Here is a 21026-nt window from a genome sequence, read left to right as displayed (position 1 = left end):
CAGTTCAATATCAGTACTCCGCAATAAAAGCAAAGGTGTCACTAACACAAAGGAGTGTGCATTGTTTAGCAGTGGAAGGATCCTTAATTAGTGAATACTGAGCTGGTATCAGAGGGAGCTATGATACCCCTCCCTGCTAACACCCTGTGTCATGAATAATCAATGAGCCCCTTATTATTATTCATGAGTTGGAATCTGTGTAGTCATGTGCATTCAAGCTGAGACAAGGGGAGTGTTACCATGAACTGAGTCAAAACTGTGTGTGATACCGAGAGGAAAAAGAGGAGCGTGCTGCTGTACACTGGGCCAGCTAACACTGGTGTGTCTGTGTGTGTCCTGTGCCAGAGTGACTGATGAGAAACAGTAGTCAAGTCTGGAGGGTGATTCCCTGTCGGTTCAATTGCCTATCAGTTGCAGGGGAAATCAGAAGCCTTGCTGTTCTCCGTTCACTATAATGGGCTGCAATCTGTGCTCTTTACAGAAAAAAGAAGAACACTACAAACTGCTCTATGAAATAGCTCAGGTAAGTGTGCTCTTGGTGAAATTGTTGACAATGTTTAGCTGCCTCTTAGGATTTTTAGTTTTTTTTTTTAAAAGAACAAGATAATGGCTGTTTCACAGGTCAGTAGATGTCCAAATAGTTTTAGCTGACTTGTGGAGTTTCCCGGGGCTTCACACTTCTCAAACATTGTTTGCTGGATGAAATTGCTTTTGTGGTTAGTGCAGTGTCTTGTTCGCTGGTTTCAGTCCCTGAGTGCTTTCTTCAAGTTATTGTTTATTTTAAACTTTTTTTGTATTTATTAGTGTATTTTATGAAAATAGTGTTGTAAACCTCCAAAGAGTGTGGTATTATTATACTGACATAGGTGATTCAAAGCTTCATAGTGTTCTTCCTTTGGCTTCTTCACAGATCACAGACTTGTTTGTTAATAAGAATGAAAACATAGATATGATTTGTATCATTCATTGTTTCACATTAAGCAGGGTAAAGTGGTGTTTTGTGATGGGAAACAAAACAGTGTAGTTGCTTGTGTTTCTCTACTACTTAGTTTTCAAGTTGGGAAACAGTATTCTGAATGCAACAGCAGTATGCCTATATTGGAAATTGTACGCTGTGAATACATTCTATGACAGTATTCATGATCAAAACACTTTGTCCATTGCTGGTGGTCTGCTGGCACAGCAAAAGCTAAGTGCCCCTTGCGTCCTTTAGAGTTCCTCAAACACGATTCATTTCACAGCGGGCTAATTACCAAGTAGATTCACTACACATGAAACGGCGTCTTCCCAAAGCTGCGTTAATGAACATTTTCATGGTAATGTGATCACAGGCTCATTAGCTATTTTATAAAATGATTCTGTGCATTAATTAAATGTAAAGTGTCTCTTTTATCGCCACAGAGAGGAAAAAGAAGATTAACATTGTTAATTATCTCCAGTGGCAATGCTTTTTTTGAGTAATTTTATCGACTGTAAACTAAGAAGATGCTTAGAGTGAAATTATATGAAATTAACAGATACCTGTCCAATGATCACTCTCATTACTCAGGGCACTGTTGGAGCACTTCTGCATAGCCGGTCTCCAGGTCCACTTTGTAGTGATTTTAACATATAAAAGTGTTCATTGCCTTTTATATTCATGTGATTAAATTATAAAATAATGTATTAGGTACTGTATAACAACTTAACACAACATTCAAAAGCCCAAACTGCACCTTAATTTGCTCTAGCTCTAGCGTCAAATGCTGTTGGACAAGTGGTAATAGGGGGCTTATTAAACAAAGAAAAAACTGCATGCACAATTTTCTTGGTTCTCTTATTCATTAGAGGAAACCTACTGCTCTAGATTCTGAAGCATTATTATTAAGTGCGTTTCTACAGTATGTTATGGTTGTAGAGTTAAGAAGCTTGTGAAATAGCTGCTGCTTACACTTTCTACTCCTGGAATTTGCCAGATAACGTTTTTAATCCCTGACAGAATCTTTCAAATGTTCCAGTGAAGTAATGTAGCATCAGCATCCAACACTACATCCCATTATTTTTTAGGGTAAAGGCAGAGATAAGGTACAGTATCAAGAGAAAACAACAATGTGACTTCTGACATAAGGAGCAGCCTGAGAACGAGTGGTTTCTCTCACAGGTTTATGTACACCCTAGCCTGGAAGTGCCAGTGACAATGTACATGTTTGATCAGGGGCAGCACTACAGTATCGTACAAAGCAGTTAGAAGAAGCTGCTATCAGAAGACGGGAACCTCCCTGTTTGCATTTCTAAGTTGTATTTGTAAGCGTGAGTGGCTGGATCTGATATAATGAAATGAAAGGAGCCTGCTCAAACATTAGCACTCTATTTACCACTCTCTTTTTTTTTCAATGTTATGGTCTTGTAATTCCCAGATTAGAGTATTATTAGGATTGCATGTGCTGAATTTCATGTAAATTAGCGACCGGCTCAAGTCACACAGAATGATAGTCAGTGTAGCGGTACACCAGAAGAAAAAAAACATGACATGGTCATCCAAACAGTATGTAGGTTTCTTTTTTTTTCACACTGAGGATCAATTTTGACACAATTCCTGCATGCCTGACCTCTGTACCCAGTGAAGGATTTATAACTTTGGTGATATTGTTTGGACAAGTAGTTATTCAGGACAGAAATGTGCCTTTTTTTGTTTTACACAATGGTGGGTCAAATGTCAGATATGTGTCAATTCTCCAAGGAGGAAGGTGTAGTAGTATTCTCATGGTAGAAATAAATTCTTAGTGGCAAGCCATTGAGTATTAGTGTTGGACCCTTAAGCATATTAAATTGGCTCTAAAACTTGAATAACAACACACTCAGTGGTCGTGTCCCCCCCCCCCCCCCCCTTGGAAGTATTAAATAGTAGGACAAGGAATATAAAGTAAGTCTTAATAATTCTGTGTAAATGTTTCTAACCGGTTATAGTGTGATTTACTCAATGACATTTCTTAACTTTGGAGAACGTGCCCTAACAATGCCTCTGTGTTGTCAAAGATGTAGAACTTGTGTGTTTTGGTACTTCCATTAGCTTTAGACGTATGGACAGTTTCCAGCTTGTGTTTTTAATGTGTATAATCTATATAAATCTAATCTTCCTCCTACTATAAAGTACATTGTATCCCAAATGGGTGCAGAGTTTATTAAACGAATTCCTGAACTGTGCCATGTCTTAACATCACTGTAAACTCTTGACATAACCAGCAGTGTATTGTTGACAGTCCCATTTTGGGGCAGACTGTCAGCTTCAAATAATTCCCTTTATCATCAACACTGACAAGCAGAAGTACTGTAATGTGCTGTCTGTGTGGCTGGTTCTGTCTGTTTGAAGAAAAAAAAAAACAGCACAATTTACCCAAAATATTGTAAGACTGACGTAATTGACTGATTGGGGGGGAGTCATTGATTCTCTGAAGTAAATATGTTATTTGTAACAGTTGACTTTTAGGATAAATATTGCCTTGGGACAATGCTGCCTTTTCTTTTTAGTGATTTTGACCCAATCAGTATCCTTATATTGCTTTGTGGAAAAAATCAAATGATGGCACTGCAGTGTTACTGGGGTTATTAACTTGTTTAGAACCATTTGTACATATTCTTGTGCATCTCAGAATGTCATATTGCCCAATCTTTGTTGTTGAACCTTCAGCTGGCTGTGTCACCTCATCAGAAGCTTTTCTATCTCATGACTGTTAGTTACAAATGTACTCATCCATCTTCTTGTCCCATTACATTTTTGTGAATGATGTTCTTCACCCATTAAAATGGATAGGAAAGAACAAAGAAAAAGAAAAATGTGTTGTTTGATTGATTTTGTGTCCACCAGCAGGATTACGCTGAAATATAACATAGGCTGTGGACCTATTTCTGAGACTGGAGGATGATAGCAAATTTACTGTGTACTGTATATCTGAGTGCATATTGCTCAGTCTCTTGCATTATGATGATTCTGCTCAAAAAGTACTTTGTTTCTTTTTTAATCAGGGTCACACTCTTTCACAGTGCTGCATTGTAATGTACTGACAATAAATAGGAGTGGGTGTTGAGGTTTAATCTCTGCATTTACTCTACACCTTTACAGCTAGTCAGTTTCATATGAGTCAGTCTAGAGGTATAGGATGTAAGGGGTATTTGATGACTCAATCTTTTTCCACAGTTACAGTTTTCTAGCCCAAGAAAATACTGCTGATATTTTTAACTGAAATGCTGATTTCATTTTCCCCATATTAGGTTGCATGAACTATATTAAGTTGATTTAGACACTGCAGTACCAGACCCAACCAATAATAATAATAATAATAATAATAATAATAATAATAATAATAATAATAATAATGTCCCTTGGCTTTTCTGGTTGATTTCACACATAACAAGGAAGCCGCATTTCTCTGAAAAGGCAATAAGTGTGAATAGTGATTGTACTGAGATCTATAGCTCTTATCGGCTATATTACATCTTTAGCAGGTTGGAAGTTGAGGATTTAGGAGGTAGTTGATGAATTGACCTTTTCTAGTTCTACAATTTTCTGTCCCAAGAAATGTATTGCTGACCTTTTCTGCTGCAAAGACAATCCCCTTTGCCCCTATGACTTGCCCGTGGGAGCTGTTCAAAATGAATTTTTCTACAGTATTCAATCCTCCTTTTTAATATTAGAGAGTGCCTCCCTTTTTACTGTTAGTTCTACTGTTATGATTGTCTGCCAGTTAATAAAGTAGGTTAGCCAACAGCCACTGCATGAGCCACAAATACTATTGATACAGGGCTTTCATACGGTGACAAATTCTCACCACAACGCCAACAAAGAATAATGACTGTGTGTGTGTGTGTGTGTGTGTGTGTGTGTGTGTGTGTGTGTGTGTGTGTGTGTGTGTGTGTGTGTGTGTGTGTGCGTGTGTGTGTATCCTGTTAATCCTTTTAGATGCTTAAGGGCTATAGCCTTTTATATTAAAACATAATCCTTTAAAAACAACGTTTGCATGTTTGTTTCAATTTTAACTTCACTTTTCATCAAATTAGCTCACTGTATACAGTCCTTGCAAGCTTACCAGCTTGTGTTGGGTGCTGCAGTTTCAGTATGGTCCCTTCCTTTTACTGTTAGACATTTGCATGAGGAAGTTGCATAGGGAGCAAAATGTAAAAGGAAGGCAACCCTTTTTGACTGCTGCACTGTGACACTACAAGTAAACGATCAAGTATGCCACTGACAATCACTAATTTCAGGTAATTATTATTTCTTAAAAACTTTTACTAGGAATAACCAATTTAATATATTTTACAACAGTCCGTCAGGAAATTATCAGCACTACTCTTCCGATAATCAATGCATTGTAACACATTCACTGTGAAGTTCTTAGTAACAGCTTGATGCATCTTGACAATCTACATGCACCCTTGTGAATAAAAATGGGTGACTAATTCTGCTGAAATTATATGCGAGACTCTTTTTCTGTAGCTTTGTGCAACTCAGCCGATTAGCTGTATTCAGGAAGGCAGAGTGAATGCTCATTAAATCATCATTATTTAAAAAAGGGGTTCTTGTGCAATTAAAATTGACTACTTGTGTTGAAAAATCACCCTTTTCTTCTGTGCACAGCTGAGATGGGCAAAGTGCTAATGTCTATCTTACAGATCGGCAATAGTGTGTGCGTGATCTTAGTTCCACTTCATTAGCTGCTAGTGAATTGATTGTAAATTTCAAGGTTATCTTCTGAAGATCATTAGAGCCTGTGTGCTAATTGTTGGGGGTGGGGGGGTTGTTTTTTATGATCGGTATTATATTTAAGATGTTCTTTTAACTGAAGTAGTTTTCGACATTGTTGTGACATTAAAATAAAATGGAAAAAACAACAAAACATTTTTTTTCTGCAATACTGGGCAGTATTATTTTATGTAATAGAGTGTTTACTGGCTCTTGATGGGTTATTTGGTCTATTTGATGCTCAGAATTGTATATTGGATGTTAATGGCAGCTAATTGCATGTTTATTTTAAGGGCTCATAAAAGTTGTTTGTTTCTAGTTCTCTAACATTAAAAGATGGAAATTACACTTTGGTGTAAAGACCTTTATATTTGGCTTTACACAAAGGAAATCAGTGGAAATATTGCTAGACTTTGAGGGGTGGGGTTCAAACCCTTCTTGTAGGACAGCAGACATGTGCATTGAACCTGGGTCTCTAGAGTACTCATCCACTGTGCCACAAAAAACTGCATTAATCAGATAGCCTGTCTAATAAATCTAAACTTTTGCTTATCTTTGCAATTGATTTGCCACAGTTAGTCGTATGGGCCACCTAGACATCTGCCTTGAAGCTCAGCAGTGACATTTAAAAAGAAGACTACAGCTGCCGTGCCCATTTTCCACACTGATAGGAAAGGTAGTCGCAAAGCCCTTGGGAAGGTTGCTCTGTCTCTCTCTCTCTCTCTCTCCAGATGTGGGAGAAGGTCTTGTGCCCAGGGCACTGCCAGCGAATGACTGATCATTAAAGGGAACAAAGAGCAAGAGCCAGCAGCATCACAAAGGGCCGGGGAGACGGGGCAGGCTCAGTGTGACTCTGCAGGTCATTCCCAATGCACTCTGCTGTTCCAGATAAGGCTGCATTTGACAGTGTCTGACGCTGCTGTTGACACACCTCCATGCTCGTTGCAGATGCAGAAAGGCTTTGGAAAGAAATGATAAGGAACACAATGAATAACCAACAAAGCTGGCTGGGTGAATGCAGTCATTTGCATTACAGCACTGCTCGCGGTAGAATGACAGTGAAGGGCAAAGGTAGACCTGGTTACAGTACCTCAGCTGGAGCTCTGTGTTTGCCAAATCCTGTACAGATTGTGGGATTACTTGGAGATTTAAAATGTTTTTTATTTCACAACTGTTTAGTGTGTCTTACCTATAGTTGCACTAAAAACCTTTTTCGTATTCTAATGCAGTTTTTAGTACACAGATGAAACAAAGAAACATTAGGATCACAGATTACACATACAGACCATCAAACTATAATGCTACTGATGCATTTGCAATGTAGCCAAGTAGAGAGAGAGAGAGAGAGAGAGAGAGAGAGAGAGAGAGAGAGGTAGGTAAGGTTTACACATTTTTTGACCCTTTTAACTCATTATAAAATGCATTTACAATACAAAACTCGAGGTTAAAGGAACAATACGCTTCAGGGAATACTAAAACAAGCTTAACCAATACACTTTAATATTCTTTATGTAATAATATGTATCACAACTCTCAACCATAAGGTTATTTTTAAGTTGATTTTTAATCGATACATAGTTCTAACTAAACTAAAGAGAAATGTCTACTTTTACAGTGTTCCTTGCCAGCTAAAACAATTCATTGCTAGAGGTTAAAGTGGCTTTAGGGAAGGAGTTACTGTAGTCTCCGTCACATGCAAGCAACCCAAACCTTTATTTTCTATATGTAGTAATTATTACTGTCCTATTAAACTGTTGTGGACAATCCTAGTTTTATACGGTATCTATAGCTGAGTGCATTTGAATATAAAGTTCTTCATGGTCTACGTACATGTATCGCTTTCAGGACAAGATATGAAATGTAACCCAATAATACAAACTACTGTACCTTCTCCTTCTTGTAATATGGTCAGGGTAATTTGTGAGAACGATCCATCTTGCATAAATATTATCCATGAAGTGATTTATCTTCTTTCTTTAAACATTTCCAGCACCATATTACACTGTACACGTGTACATGTATGAATCATTTTTAAAAATCACATGATCATGTTTGTTTATACTGGGATTTCCTTTCCAACTACAGTTTTTTTTTTTTTTTGTTGTTATTTATTTATTTTTTGATTTTTTGATTTTGCATCATTCATGTGTGCAATTGTTCTCTTTTATATTTGTTGGAACCACTTATAAAGCAGCTAATCTGTTCTGTATGCATCCAATTTTATTTTCTGAAAAAAGTCTGGTTTCTCACAACTTAATAGTTTATCTTTCTTCACCAGAATATAGAGACACATATATATTTCACTCATGTTGTATGTTGTAGCACCAGTGTTTAAGTGTTCCAGTTGTAATATTGGTGTGCATATGCTGTGAACCACTATGAGTTGACTTCAGTGCTACTTTATTTCATTTATGATTTGATTGTCCGTGCTTTCATGATTAATTTAATTTGTCTTCAGAACACTGCAGTTCAAAGCTTTCTCATGATGTCTTCCACCAGCCTATTTTCAAATTCTGTTTTTTTTTTACCACAGTATATTTGCCTCACTGTGACGATGTAGGTTACAACTCTTTCTTGAAATATAAATGCATATAGTAGTTAATGAATACGATTTTTCATTTTTCTGGTTTTCACCGATGTCCTTGATTGTTGGGCTCTTGCCTGGGCCGTCGTGATGAACTGTTAGATAAAACATACACACAAGAACAGACTCTTCAGTCTTGGAAAAGGCTAATGTCTAATTATGAAATATGGGTTGAATTTAAAGCAGATGCCCACCTGCTTACAAATTATGTATGTAATATTAGAACTAGACCAAATGGCTCCAACACCACACAAGAGAGCCAATTCCTTGCCAAAAGCACTGGCACCTTATGACTTAATCTAATCACATTCTGAAACAGCAGAAATGAAGCCTGTTATAGACAATTCTTCTGGCCAGACCATTTGGCCCTTAGCAGTGAGGTGCCACTTGTGCGTGACAGTGCTGCTCGAAGGGAAATTAACAGACATAAGCACCTTAATGGCCACAAACTACCTGTTAATAATTGCGGTGCCAGTGCCTGCCTGGCAGCATAGCTCTCCAATTAAGCATCTGCTGGAGCCGGAGATGGAGCTCCTAATTGGCGAGAAAGCAGATTCGCAGCAGGTTGCTCTTTGTGCAGTGCAAGGCTGTTTTATCAGATAAACCATACCTTCATGGCACAATTTCTGAACCCATCATCCATTGCCCACCTGCCAGGTGGAAAGAACTAAATAAGCGTAAAGATGTCATTCTGTCCAAATTCTGATCCCCCGCCCGCCCCCCCCAAGTAACTTTTTGTTGAACTGGACCCAGTGATGAATCGGGTCCTAATTGCCATCCCCTTTTTCTTTATTAAGATATATTGTCTGGTACACATTCAATAGGGGATGTTTGCAGTTATCTTTTACGTTGCCCTGATTGTTTAATTGCAGATTAACGATGAATGAAATATAATGATTCCATGAGGACACTTCAGACAATAGTATCCAGCATCAGGAGGGTAACATCCATTATTCAATCTGCCCATAAATTTGACTTGGAATTAAATTGTGAATAGCTGAGATTGCTGCACCAATCTCAGAAGGAACTTGCAGGGATGGAAATAAATGAACAGGCACACCATAAATAATGCTTCATTGTGGTTTTAGTTTGAAGATCTGTATGTAGAATAAGGTGAAGTTGTCTACAGGCAGTATTGACACATGCTTGTCCTGGAGTTGCTATGGTTATTGGTTGTTTAAGGATTTTTAAACAATGTTGTTGTTTTGTGGACAAAAAAAGGTTTAATTTTGCCAGTGTGTAGTGTGCCAGCCTTTATATGTGAGCTCAAGAGCATTGAGTTAAGTGAAGCAACAGTATTATATTTATCATATCACAGGCTTGTGGTATGACGATCCTGTCTGACTAAATGTAGTATACACAAAAAGGGTGTTCTGATTGTTTTAGTAGAATGGTGACTTGATTAATCTGGAGAGAATTGTGCTATGTGCTGTCTGATTTTCCTCGATCCAAGTAAATTGAAATCCCTTTCGGAAACAATAAAGATCTTACACGCTTCACGTCCTTAGGAAGTAGAGGAACCTGAAAGTGTCAAATATATGATATATATATATATATATATATATATATATATATATATATATATATATATATATATATATATATTTATTAAAATGCAATACGAGATACACTGTTAACGAAAAATGCACATGTGAGATGCTTTTAGCCATTTTCTGAGGTTGTGGATGTCTCACAGGGTTGTGTGACTTGCTAAGATCAGACAGGCACTGAGTGGGTTAGTGGCATGGAATCTTGATTCTAAACATCAGATAACATTGATGAACCACACTGCCATGTAATGACTATTGGTGCTATTAGAAAAATTACAAAAATACACTATTGTGATATGTAATTAGACCTTATTGTAATTAAGAGGTTTGTGTTTCAAAGCCTATACAGTCAGAACACGTCGGTGACAGATTTGTGGGTTATTTTTAATTGGATATCCCAATCAGTAGCCATTCATTAACAGACTGTAATAAAGTGTGCCAGACAGCGCATTACTTCTTTGTGGTATATGCCTATTAAAGCACAATAGATTTTCTTCCACAAGCTTCCTGCTGTACATTTTTTCTTTTTGCAGTTTTTTTTTTTAATACAGCTCAGTGTTTTGTGCCCCCGAAGCTTTTGCCTTTCACCTCTTAAACCTTGAAGTGTGTGTTCTCCTTTATTTCTGGAGATGTAATCGATTTGTATAATGTATTCCAACCCTTGAGAAATCAAGCCGTAACATTGAGGATTAAATGCATAAATTGCGGGTTCAACTAATAAGAGTAACGTGTGATTTTGCACATATAGAAACTCCTTATGCAAACCATTCTTCAATGTGAGTATATGGATACACTGTCTTGGAGCATGTCCTCTGCAGTATTTTGAACAGCTGCTGTACCCCAGAAAATGGAATGCAAAAAGTTTATCTGCTCCACCCGCAAAACAACAGTTTATCATTAAGGTTTAATCAAATTTATGCATATACTTGTTTTCATCTTATACTGGGATAGTAAAATAATATGCCAAGCTCAATTTTATTCTGTTCTAAATACTTTTATTCCTCTGTCTTCACCAACTTTTTTTTCTATTTTCATTTTAGCCATTCGCCATTTATTTAAGGTATTATGTCCTTTCGCAGCTAGGGCCTGTACACACCTTTCAGTAATCCTGGCAGATCTTTCCAAATCATCGACAAATTGACCAGAGCTGTTCGCTGTCACTACCATCATGCCCTTGTACAGCCAGCATTTTTCAATCTTGACAGAGAGCCAAAAATGTATTTTGTCTCAGCTAAAGAGCCTACAATAATATTTTTTAAACTTTTTGTCAATCCCCAAGTAAATATGGCTACTGTTCCATTTAAGATCTCTCTAACGGTAGGTGGATTTGAGGATTAGATGCCTATTGTGCTTTAAAATACAATCTTTTATTTCCCTGACTGTCAGCAAAAGGGTCATCTGCTTGCTTAACAGAGACCATGGTTTCTGAACAGTGCAGATATCAGTAGGAGCTTCACACACAGAGGACCCCTCCAAAGTTTGCCATGCAGCTCCCAATTAATTCTTACAAGCAGGATAAATAGAAACCAGAGGGGGTGCCTCTGACAGTTCTCTCACTCTTTGTACTTATTATATTTGATCAACAAATCTCAGAATGCTTATACAGCTTTCTATTGTCCCAGGTAATGTCATAACTAGCACGTGCCAATTTGACAGTCTGCGAGTAGACATGCAGTGACATACCGTGAACAATATGCTACTTTTAGCTTTTTCTCATAGAAACTGCAGGAGTCATTTGAAGGACAAAAAAATAAACAAAACAGATGTAATACCAGGAGTCATCATTTTTGATTCCTAGGGGTTGTCAATAATCACTATTGGGCTTGTTACCTAGCAACATTGAATGTTGTTAATATAGGAGAAAGGTGTTTGTTTTTAAAATGAGAATAACTGCCTCATTTATGATAGATTTTCAAAAATACAGGTATTGCTGTACATTTAACCAGCTGTTTCAATACGTTTCACAATTGACTAGCAGCCAACACCCCCTAGTTATTTTTCAAACACTGTAGAGTTACTTGGCTGGACTCTATTAAGCTTTAAAATCATTAAGCAGAAAGACTGTCAACATTGTGGAATGTTGCATAGGTAAGGGAATTGCAATGCTTACCGTTGCCATTCCATTGAATAATACTTGTCATTAGTTTACAGTATTGATATATTGTACACAAAGTACTGATCTTAGCAATGTATCTTTTCAGAACTGCCATTGAAGTAACAGAATAAAAACATTTTTTCTTTATTCAAGATAAGTACTTTAGATTTAAATGGTTTATTTAAATGGTGCAATCGGTTTGAAACATTGAGAGTACCTTATTCTCCCAGTGAATAGCATTATGACCAGAAAAAAAAAAAAAAAACTTGCTACATTCTCCTGTCAAAAGGGACATACTTGTCATTAAATTAGTGTAAAGTAATAACTGGCCATGCAATGCTGAAGAGCTGTCTTGGGTTGGAGTCAGTGTCATTTGCTTCTTTTCCATTAAATTAGACTGCATAATCCTGACATAAATTTCACTTTAGCTTGTCACCAGCTGAACAGAACAGTAAGAATTTCCCTCCAGCACTGGGATCTCATTTTATTTCTTTATATTTGTGCTGAATTCATGAAAGATGCCAGATTGACAGCAAAAGTATAGAACAACAAGCTGTTCCAGACCCCAGCACCCCACCACATCCATGTACTTCAACCAGGGGAAAAGCCTGCACAGCTTGGTTTGCTTGTGAAAAGATAGTTGTTTTTAGTTGTTTGAAGAATAAAGGATCAGCTGAGTAAAAGGGATAGAGTACGGCTTTATGACCTGCCTTACTACATTCAATAGAGCTACAGTCTAGTAGTACTGAATTTAAGTTCCATACTGGTCTACAGTATATGCCAAACCTTTAATTGAAAACACATGCAATGCATGTCACATCAATAAAAATGTATTGAGTGTCTCGATTGAAAATGGAAATAATGTTGTATTTAGTGGTCCTAATCCATTTACTAACTTTGCAAACAATTCTACATTGGGTGTGGGGTTTATCCTGCTTCAAAGCTCTTGCCAGACTCTTCAAGCACAGTCATCAAAATTCATGTGACTCTGAGTGTGTTGGAGTTGCATGGCTCCAGATGCTTTGCCTGCTGGGTCCTTCACTTCACTGTTTTGCACAGAATAGACATGGGGCTGGAGTTTGCAGAGGCCCCAGTCATCTGACATATTAAGATGACCTGAGCAGTAATGTTATTTCAGACTCAGTGCCATCTGGCCAGTGGATCAGTTAACATAAAGGATAATGAAGACAGAATATAATTTGACAGCTGTTTATATTGTCCATTGAAATAATCAGTGGCATCTAATTATAAAGTGCTAGTAATTTGATTGAAAACCCTGAACTAAGAGAATACAATTTCACTGAATGAATAAGGGTTACAGTGGCAAATAAATGATTTGACCAAAACTAAAGGTTAAAGAATGTTCCTGTTCCATTATTGAGTTAAGGGTAATAGTAGCTTTTGTCATTACTGATTTCAACCTGCTTCTCTTTTTAGAAAAAATGCCAGCCCTATTAAACAGGGACAGGTCATTGGTAATGTACAGTAACTAAAACTTGTATCATTAGTCTTTGTTTTACCTTTGATATAAAGCGGTTTTCTGGCACATAACTAGCAGTGTAAAGCCTACGCTTGAACTTTGTGGAGGGTTTTTCTCTAGTATCTGTATTTATAATTAAAACATGCCTTAAAGGTGAAACATGCACTGTGATTTTAAGTGTTTTGCTGATGTCCAAGTGATGCTTAATTAATATTGATCAGCTAAATGTGCATTGAATAAAACTGTCTCAATAATATTAATAGTCTGCTGATTTTTTATATTATGCTTTTCTTTTAAATGAAGCTTATATTTGAGGTCACTCCTTTATGCCCCGGCATAAAATCATGTTTATTATTAAATGATCCAAAACTATAAGATTTCACCTAATAGAGCGAAAGATTCATATTCACAACGGCTGACGGTGTAACGCATGGTATGAATAATAGGGTGCTAGAAAGCACAATACTTCAAACTGGGAATGACTGAATACATATTGTTTTGTGAATAGTACGTTCAGTGTGGTTCATGCAGTTGAGGGTTAAAGGCTGGATGATAGTTGGTCCATGTTGAAATGTGGAGGATTGTCAAATTTCCCTGGTGGTTTGGCCTTTTTACTGCAGTTCCAGTCATTGGATAAGAGCAGTAAGCACCAGGACTAGTGCAGATCGTGGCTTTGAGTATCTTGAGTGATTTATATACTCATAACTGCCTTCCAAGACAGAATGGGCGGTCGTATTTTAGCCTGACACATTTTGGGATTGTCCCAGCTTTTACCATTCTGGTAAAATGAACATTGTCATTAGGGATTTACTAGCCCTTTTGAAATAAGTGTTTACTATGTGACATTTAGGCCTATTTCACATTGATATTGGCCTGTGGTTTCAAAACAATAAGGTGTTTATGAAAGATGATTGAAACGCACTAGATACAACATGAACCAATTTGGTTTAATGAATACTAGTGGATATGATATAATGATTAACGAAAAACTTTTAACTTCACTTATATACTATTAAGCGTTAAGTACAAATACTTAATGAGTTTATATGATAGAAATGTACTAATGGCATTTATCAAACGGTCAGTTTTAGCTTGATGGGTGCATGGGGAACACATCAAAAGTACATTATTTAAATCAGTAAATATCAATCCTTGAGATGTTTCCCAGAATTGTTAGCAGTCTTTATAATCATTCCCCACTTGAGGAGTGAGTATAAGCAAGGGTTTCTGAATCTTTTGGCTTTGAATTTCTGAAACAAAGTGAATTTGAAAACAACTTACGTTGTTGTGCTTTTCCAGGGCAATTGTGCTTCTGTGCAAACTACAGTATCAAGCTCATGTGGATTTTACAGATGAATGACAACACTTCTCATCTGAAGTTGATATGCTGAAGGGTGATTTCTAATGCCTTGATCAGTCCTTCGTCTCTGGACATACATCCTTTCACTAACCTGAGTTTTGTTTCAACAAGTTAATTAATGTAATTAGGTGAAATGAGGGAGTAGGCGTATATAAAAACTATATACATCTGAATGTAAAAACCCTTGCTTAATTATATATTTTTTGTTGTAAAACATGTGGTTTATTTGATGCAGTTAATTTTACTGGTTATTGCCTAAGAATTGTTGTAGTTCAGCGATTCGCTTTGAAAATTACTGTTGCTGTATAATGAATTGAGAATGCCTGCTGCATGTATTTAGCAGTTTAGATATTGAACAATGGATTTTAAAACAAAGCTCACCAATTGTTTGACTCTACATGGTACAAATGAATTGCACCATCTAACACATTCTTTTATATAACATATCTATCAGTGTGCAATAATAGATGCAATTGATGTGCTTTTTCAAAGTGTTTCACCAAAAAAAAAAAAATATATATATATATTTTTTTTTTATTATTATTTATTATTTGGCTATCCTCAATTTATCTCCTGGTGCAGATTCCTGTTTCCGTACTAATTTTTGTAGTCATTATAGTTCACAGTACTCTGTTTAAAAAGTGCCCCTCAAAATATCCTACACCATCTCTCATACCATTTGTTTGTTTATTGTATCTTAGTCAAAATGTTTGCTCTTTGGGTAAACTCCTCTTCTGGATTTTTGTAATCTATCATGAAGGGTGAATAATGTGCTGTACTGGCAGGAACACTAATCAGAAATTCATATTATCTTATTAGAATAAAGATTTTTTCTAGAATCTCTTTAAATAAGAACATTACCCATTGCCCATTCATCATTGTTAAGCTTCAAGCATCCACAAACATCATCTATAGTTCATGGTTGTAAGGTGCCTTTAGGGTGTCATTAGTGGTTAGTCACCTTGATCACTGGTGTTGATCATAATGTCTGAGATGGACAGTGTAACATAACAATATTAGAACTATAGTTTATGGTGAAGATTAAGTAAAATATACCTTTGTCATTCATTTCATTCTGGGAAAGATTCAGTTTTGTACTGCTAGTAAACGGTTTGTATTCATATTGTTGATGTGTGGAGAGTTTTAGGAAGAGTACAGAATGTTTTAGGTTGATTGAACATTTTCAATCCAATTGTGAATGGGTCCTGTGCCCAAGACAAAGTAAGTGGGAAATCCATCATTGGTTCATTGGTCACACCAGTTCCTTTTGTGCTTTGTCAATAACTGAATCTAACCTGTGCTATACTGTAGTTGTATATTGTTTCTTAGCACAACTCATGGCTTAGGCTTACAAAAAAACACCTGCAGCTTTTATTACTGTTCAGGGGACAAAAACATGTTCTGTATAGCTTCCCAGAATCGATTTAAAACCATTGACATTTCTGGAACCATTAAAAGCTGTTTGGATTGGGTGGTTAAGAACTGGTGACCAAGACAAGCTCTGTATTTTAATGTCTGGGGTTGCAAAGAACCCTTGTTTTTTTTTTTGTTTTTTTTTTTGTTTTTGTTTTTTTTTTTTCCTAATCGAAGGCAGCCAGTTCTCTGATCATAAATTTCCAAGTTGTGGTTTTTCATGTTGCTTACACATGCTTACGTATCCCCCCCATATTGACGTTAATCCACTATGTTGATTTCAGAAATGGCAAGAAGTATATAGCCTTTGTATTATTTGGATTATTGTGGACTTGGTCCAAGCAATGTCTATTGCTTGCCTTTTTTTTGGACAGGCTCCACTGTTGACATCTGGCACAAATTAGCCAGCAAATCTAATGGTGCAGTCATTAACCAGAAGCTTCATCAGGTATGGAAACTTGCATATGAAAGGCTGTATTCTTTACTTAATATCCTGTGGTTTACTGTAAATGAATTAGTCCATCTGGTACGCATTACATTAGAAAAGCAACTCCTTTCCAATTTTTCTTAAGGCAAAATCTTGAATTTAACAGTATGACATATTAACAATTATATGCACTGTACTGACACAGGTCAGATACGACCAGAGAGACCGCTAGTAGAAATTACATCATTTTGTTTCACCCAGTCTGTCAGAAGCTCTTGTCATGCTCATTTGTCTGCTGTAGTCCTTTGTCTTCGAATCCTATGATGCAATGTACAAATGTGCGCCTTCCGTTCCCTTATTTATAGGCGATACTGAACTAAAACAATCTGTTATGAAAAGGCAAATCAGCTAATTAAGCGTTGTGGGGATTTTACATTTAATGCACTTGAAGTGATTACTGTATTATAATAATCTCTTTATTTTCTACAGATCTGTTATGTTATCTGAATATACAGATATTGATTTTGTTAAGGATTTCTGTGGCTCACACTATTGCCCTACCAGAAAATGAAACACTTTTCAATAACACGCACACATTCATGTATAAAGAAAGATGTTGCGTTATACGGGATCCAGTGTTGTTCATTGACATCATAGAGGTATGTTCCGGGCTCTCTTTAGCAGCCTATAAAAATTCTCAGCAAATCAGCACCTGCCCAGACTATTACTATATAACTTTAACAAATACTGTATATATCCACCAAATTACAGTTTTACATATAGGGGAATATTATAAAAAACAAAACTTTCTGTATTGCTTTAATGTGGTAAGTATATATAATAGGGTTCTACATTGTCTTGGTTTCTCACTCTTTTGAAATACACTACATGCATAATACTATATTTATTATTACAACACAAGCCTGTAATAAATTAAAGCTTTACTGAAGATGTTGCTGCATAAACAACTTTTAAAAGAAGATGACAAGGGAAAGTTTATTTAAAATAATAACATTGTTTATTTGTTCTGTCAGGCCAGCTGTGCTTTCAGTAGGTCGCAGTTGCCAGAGGAAAGATAGAAAGCCTACTCTAAGCTTAAACATACACTATGATCCCAAGCTAAAACATCAGTTTTTTCATTTGTTGTGCTTACCCCATGTTGTGGCTATGTGTATTTAATAAATGGATTTTTAAGATGTTGTCATTGACTACTTGCTGAGTCCACTGGTTGGAAACTAAAGAGCCGAGGGTCCTTTTTAACATCGGGAAGGGCACCGTTCTCACGAGTGGAACACTTTCAAACACATGGCTTTCCAAACCAGCAGATCACCTGGCCCAGAAGACATACAGTATCATTACCAGCTTTGTATTTTATCATTACACACACACACACACACACAGACACAGCAGACTAACCAATGCAACTGACCACAATTTCTGCAATCAACATGCATCATCATGATTGGTGTTGCTTACACTTCATTTAAACACACACCAGAATGGAGACTGTCTTTTTTTTGTTTCTGCAGTGTAACATGTACAAATCTGCATTCAAGTCAGTTTGTCCCTCTAATTTCTTTCACATTACAGAGCCTAATGAACCGTCAATTTCATCTTTATTTCTTTGCTGCTATATGGATAACTACCATTCAGTCAATTCAGTCTTTGGTTCTTTTCTTATCCCGTTAGTGATTGCAAACATTTACAACTTAAAAAGAACCGTGGAAAGTATTACATACCGTGAACACTGCATTGTAATCAATAGTAGCACAATATAAATTAATACAGTATTATATTAGGCTTCTAACACATCCAGCAGTTTAATTCAGAATGTTTGACTTACACTAGAAAATCATGAAGTGATAGAATTTAAACAAACTGAGTGAGCCACTGTGTTATTAATTAGTAATGTGTATTTGGAGCAGGGCCAGAGCATATTCTGTATGAGCTATGATTCAAAGCCAATTTCAATTCGATCACCTCAGAAGCCCTTTGATTCCGTTGGCAAATCCAAGCACCTCAGTCGGTTGTACCATACATATCAGGGCTTCACAAATGCTGCAGCAAATACTAAAACATAAAAAAAATAAATAAAAAAAAAACACATAATATTTGCACACCACACTAAAATAATTAAATGAGCCTCAGCTTTGGTGATCAGTGTAAAATCTGTGAAAGAAATAAATGAGCTTATTGAGGTGCCATGACAGGAGTTACAAGAGTTTCTGTTACTGTAGTTTTCAGTGGGAATCTGCTGTACATGCCTGTGGAATAGTGACTGTTCAATACTGAACCATCTATGAGTTTTATATTGCCTTTTAAACAAATGCATGACTTTGTGTGTTAGTTGGGTTTTTAATCATGGCGAGACTTAATATTGTTGAAACAGCTGAAGTATTGGTTTATTTCTATAAACAACAACAAAAAGATATCTCAAGCCCTGGAAATAGTTTGGGATTCTCTAAATGTTTCTAAAAAAAAAAAAAAAAAAACTTTGGCAATTGAAATAATGTTGGAGTCATGCTATAGTATTTCACTTTTTGCTGCATTTTTTTTTCTGTCAAGGAATGGAAGGTGATTCTGAATGCCTAGAAGAAGTAGGTGCTTCAGATAGCAATAAAGCCATTATAGCTTTTACACTGTTATGGATTGCAGTAATAAAGAGACTCCTCTTTATAGATAGTGCCACTGTACTACACAACAGCAAGGAGACATCAAAAGCCACATTCCAAGCCTTTTTTACAGTTGAAAGGAGCTTGAATTGATCCTGGTTATATCAGAATTCAGAAGCCATCGATTCAGAGGAAAGGGTTAAGATAATTTGTTATAAAACATGAGATGGGATTATCTTAAGAGGCACATACTTTCTTTATGATTTCTGCTTTTAAATACGTGCCAGTTATTACATTAACTGTCTCTCTGCAGGTCCTAGTTGATCTATTGCCTTTTGCTATAAATCAGTTTTCCAAACGCTAATACCCACATTTAAAGAGTGGTTCCCTTTTTACTGCTGACTGAACCCCACAGTTAAGATGTCTGTAATAGTACTTCAGTTGGACAGATTCCTGGATTACCTTACATAAATCATTTCAGTTGGAACTGAATGTCCTGTTTTACAATTAAACAGTGATTCTAACTGTGATTTTTAAATAGACACTCTTGGAACAAGATAGCTTGGATCATTTCCTTGTAAAACATTTTTTATAAGAAATATATACACAAATGCTACAAGTCTCAATTTCCCCTCCCCAGTTGCCCAGGTCACCACTGTAAAATAAGAATTTGTCTTCATTTGTCCACTGTACCTGTTTAAATAAATATATAGGAAATAAAGGAATTAATAAGTGATTAAAATATAATCAGAGCGTCAGTATAACAATCTGTGTATTTACTCTGCAGGTCAATGGGAGGGATCTGTTGAAGGCCACGCACGAGGAAGCAGTAGAAGCCTTTCGCAGTGCCAAGGAACCAATTGTAGTTCAAGTTTTAAGACGAACTCCCATCACAAAGAACCATGGGACATCTCAGGAAATCCATCTGGTGGATGTTTGCACTCAGACGGACATTACGTTTGAACACATTATGGCTATCTCCAAGTTAAGGCCAACAACTCCTCCCGTACCTGACATCTGCCCCTACCTGCTCTCTGACAGGTATGCTGTTTGCTTGTTTATATGCTTAATGCATGACAGTATACATAACTTACTGCTACTTCTTTGTCTTCTTTCTCAATGTTGTAGTTTTCAAATCACACCCACACATATTTACTTGTTGAAGTTATTCAGCATAGCGATAGACAGCACATGCACACAGTTGTGTTTGGGGTTTATTTTGGATGCACCTTTAAAGGTATTGCAACAAGGATCATGAAATTGATTGAATTTGATTGAGTTTGATTGAAAGTGATTGAAATAGGCTTTAAAAACATTTCTTAAAACAGTCCTAAATATTTTGTGAATAGGTCCCATTTGTTTCAAGATGAGTATTAAATAATGACGTTTTTTTCTGTTTTAACCATTGGGTTTCTGGTGTTATCAGCAATGAAACACTCATCATCAATTCATAGAATCCACACAAAATCTACCCATTGAGACCTCAGGAAATAGTGAAGAGGGCTATGTATTTTTTTATGTAATTTGGTTCAACACCATAAATGGCAATTAGGAGTGGAATGTAATTATTAAAGGGTTGCATTTTAATGTAGTTTAATGGAGAGTTAACTACAGTAGGTGATTCATGGTTAGTGTTCTAACAAAGCAACAGGAAGCAGCATTTACAAACCCCTCGATCTCTTTAGCACTTTGCTGTTAAACACTTTTGAAAATAAGTTGCTTAAATGCCAGAATTATCAATTTGTGTCATCTATTAGCTAAGAGTCATCTATTAGCAAAGTTATGTCAA

The 21026-nt window shown here is 36.4% G+C and overlaps 1 protein-coding gene across 2 annotated transcripts in view; it reads left to right on the top strand.

Annotated features, from left to right (window-relative positions):
- LOC121318132 (PDZ domain-containing RING finger protein 4-like) overlaps positions 1 to 21026 on the top strand; it is a 111768-nt gene that overhangs the window by 74669 nt on the left and 16073 nt on the right. Inside the window, exons 1-2 of one of the 2 annotated variants that reach the window (XM_041254459.1) lie at positions 284 to 523; positions 20025 to 20278. In XM_041254459.1, coding sequence (XP_041110393.1) covers positions 455 to 523; positions 20025 to 20278 — 323 coding nt within the window. In that variant the 5' untranslated portion in view covers positions 284 to 454. Of the gene's footprint in view, positions 1 to 283; positions 524 to 20024; positions 20279 to 21026 lie in introns of those variants that run through there. The other variant, XM_041254457.1, reaches the window with a different exon arrangement.

The sequence above is a fragment of the Polyodon spathula genome, chromosome 7 (genome assembly GCF_017654505.1).
Source record: "Polyodon spathula isolate WHYD16114869_AA chromosome 7, ASM1765450v1, whole genome shotgun sequence".
NCBI classification, from domain to species: domain Eukaryota; kingdom Metazoa; phylum Chordata; class Actinopteri; order Acipenseriformes; family Polyodontidae; genus Polyodon; species Polyodon spathula.
Note: the sequence above shows the minus strand (reverse complement) of the source record. Positions and strands in the feature narration are given on the sequence as shown.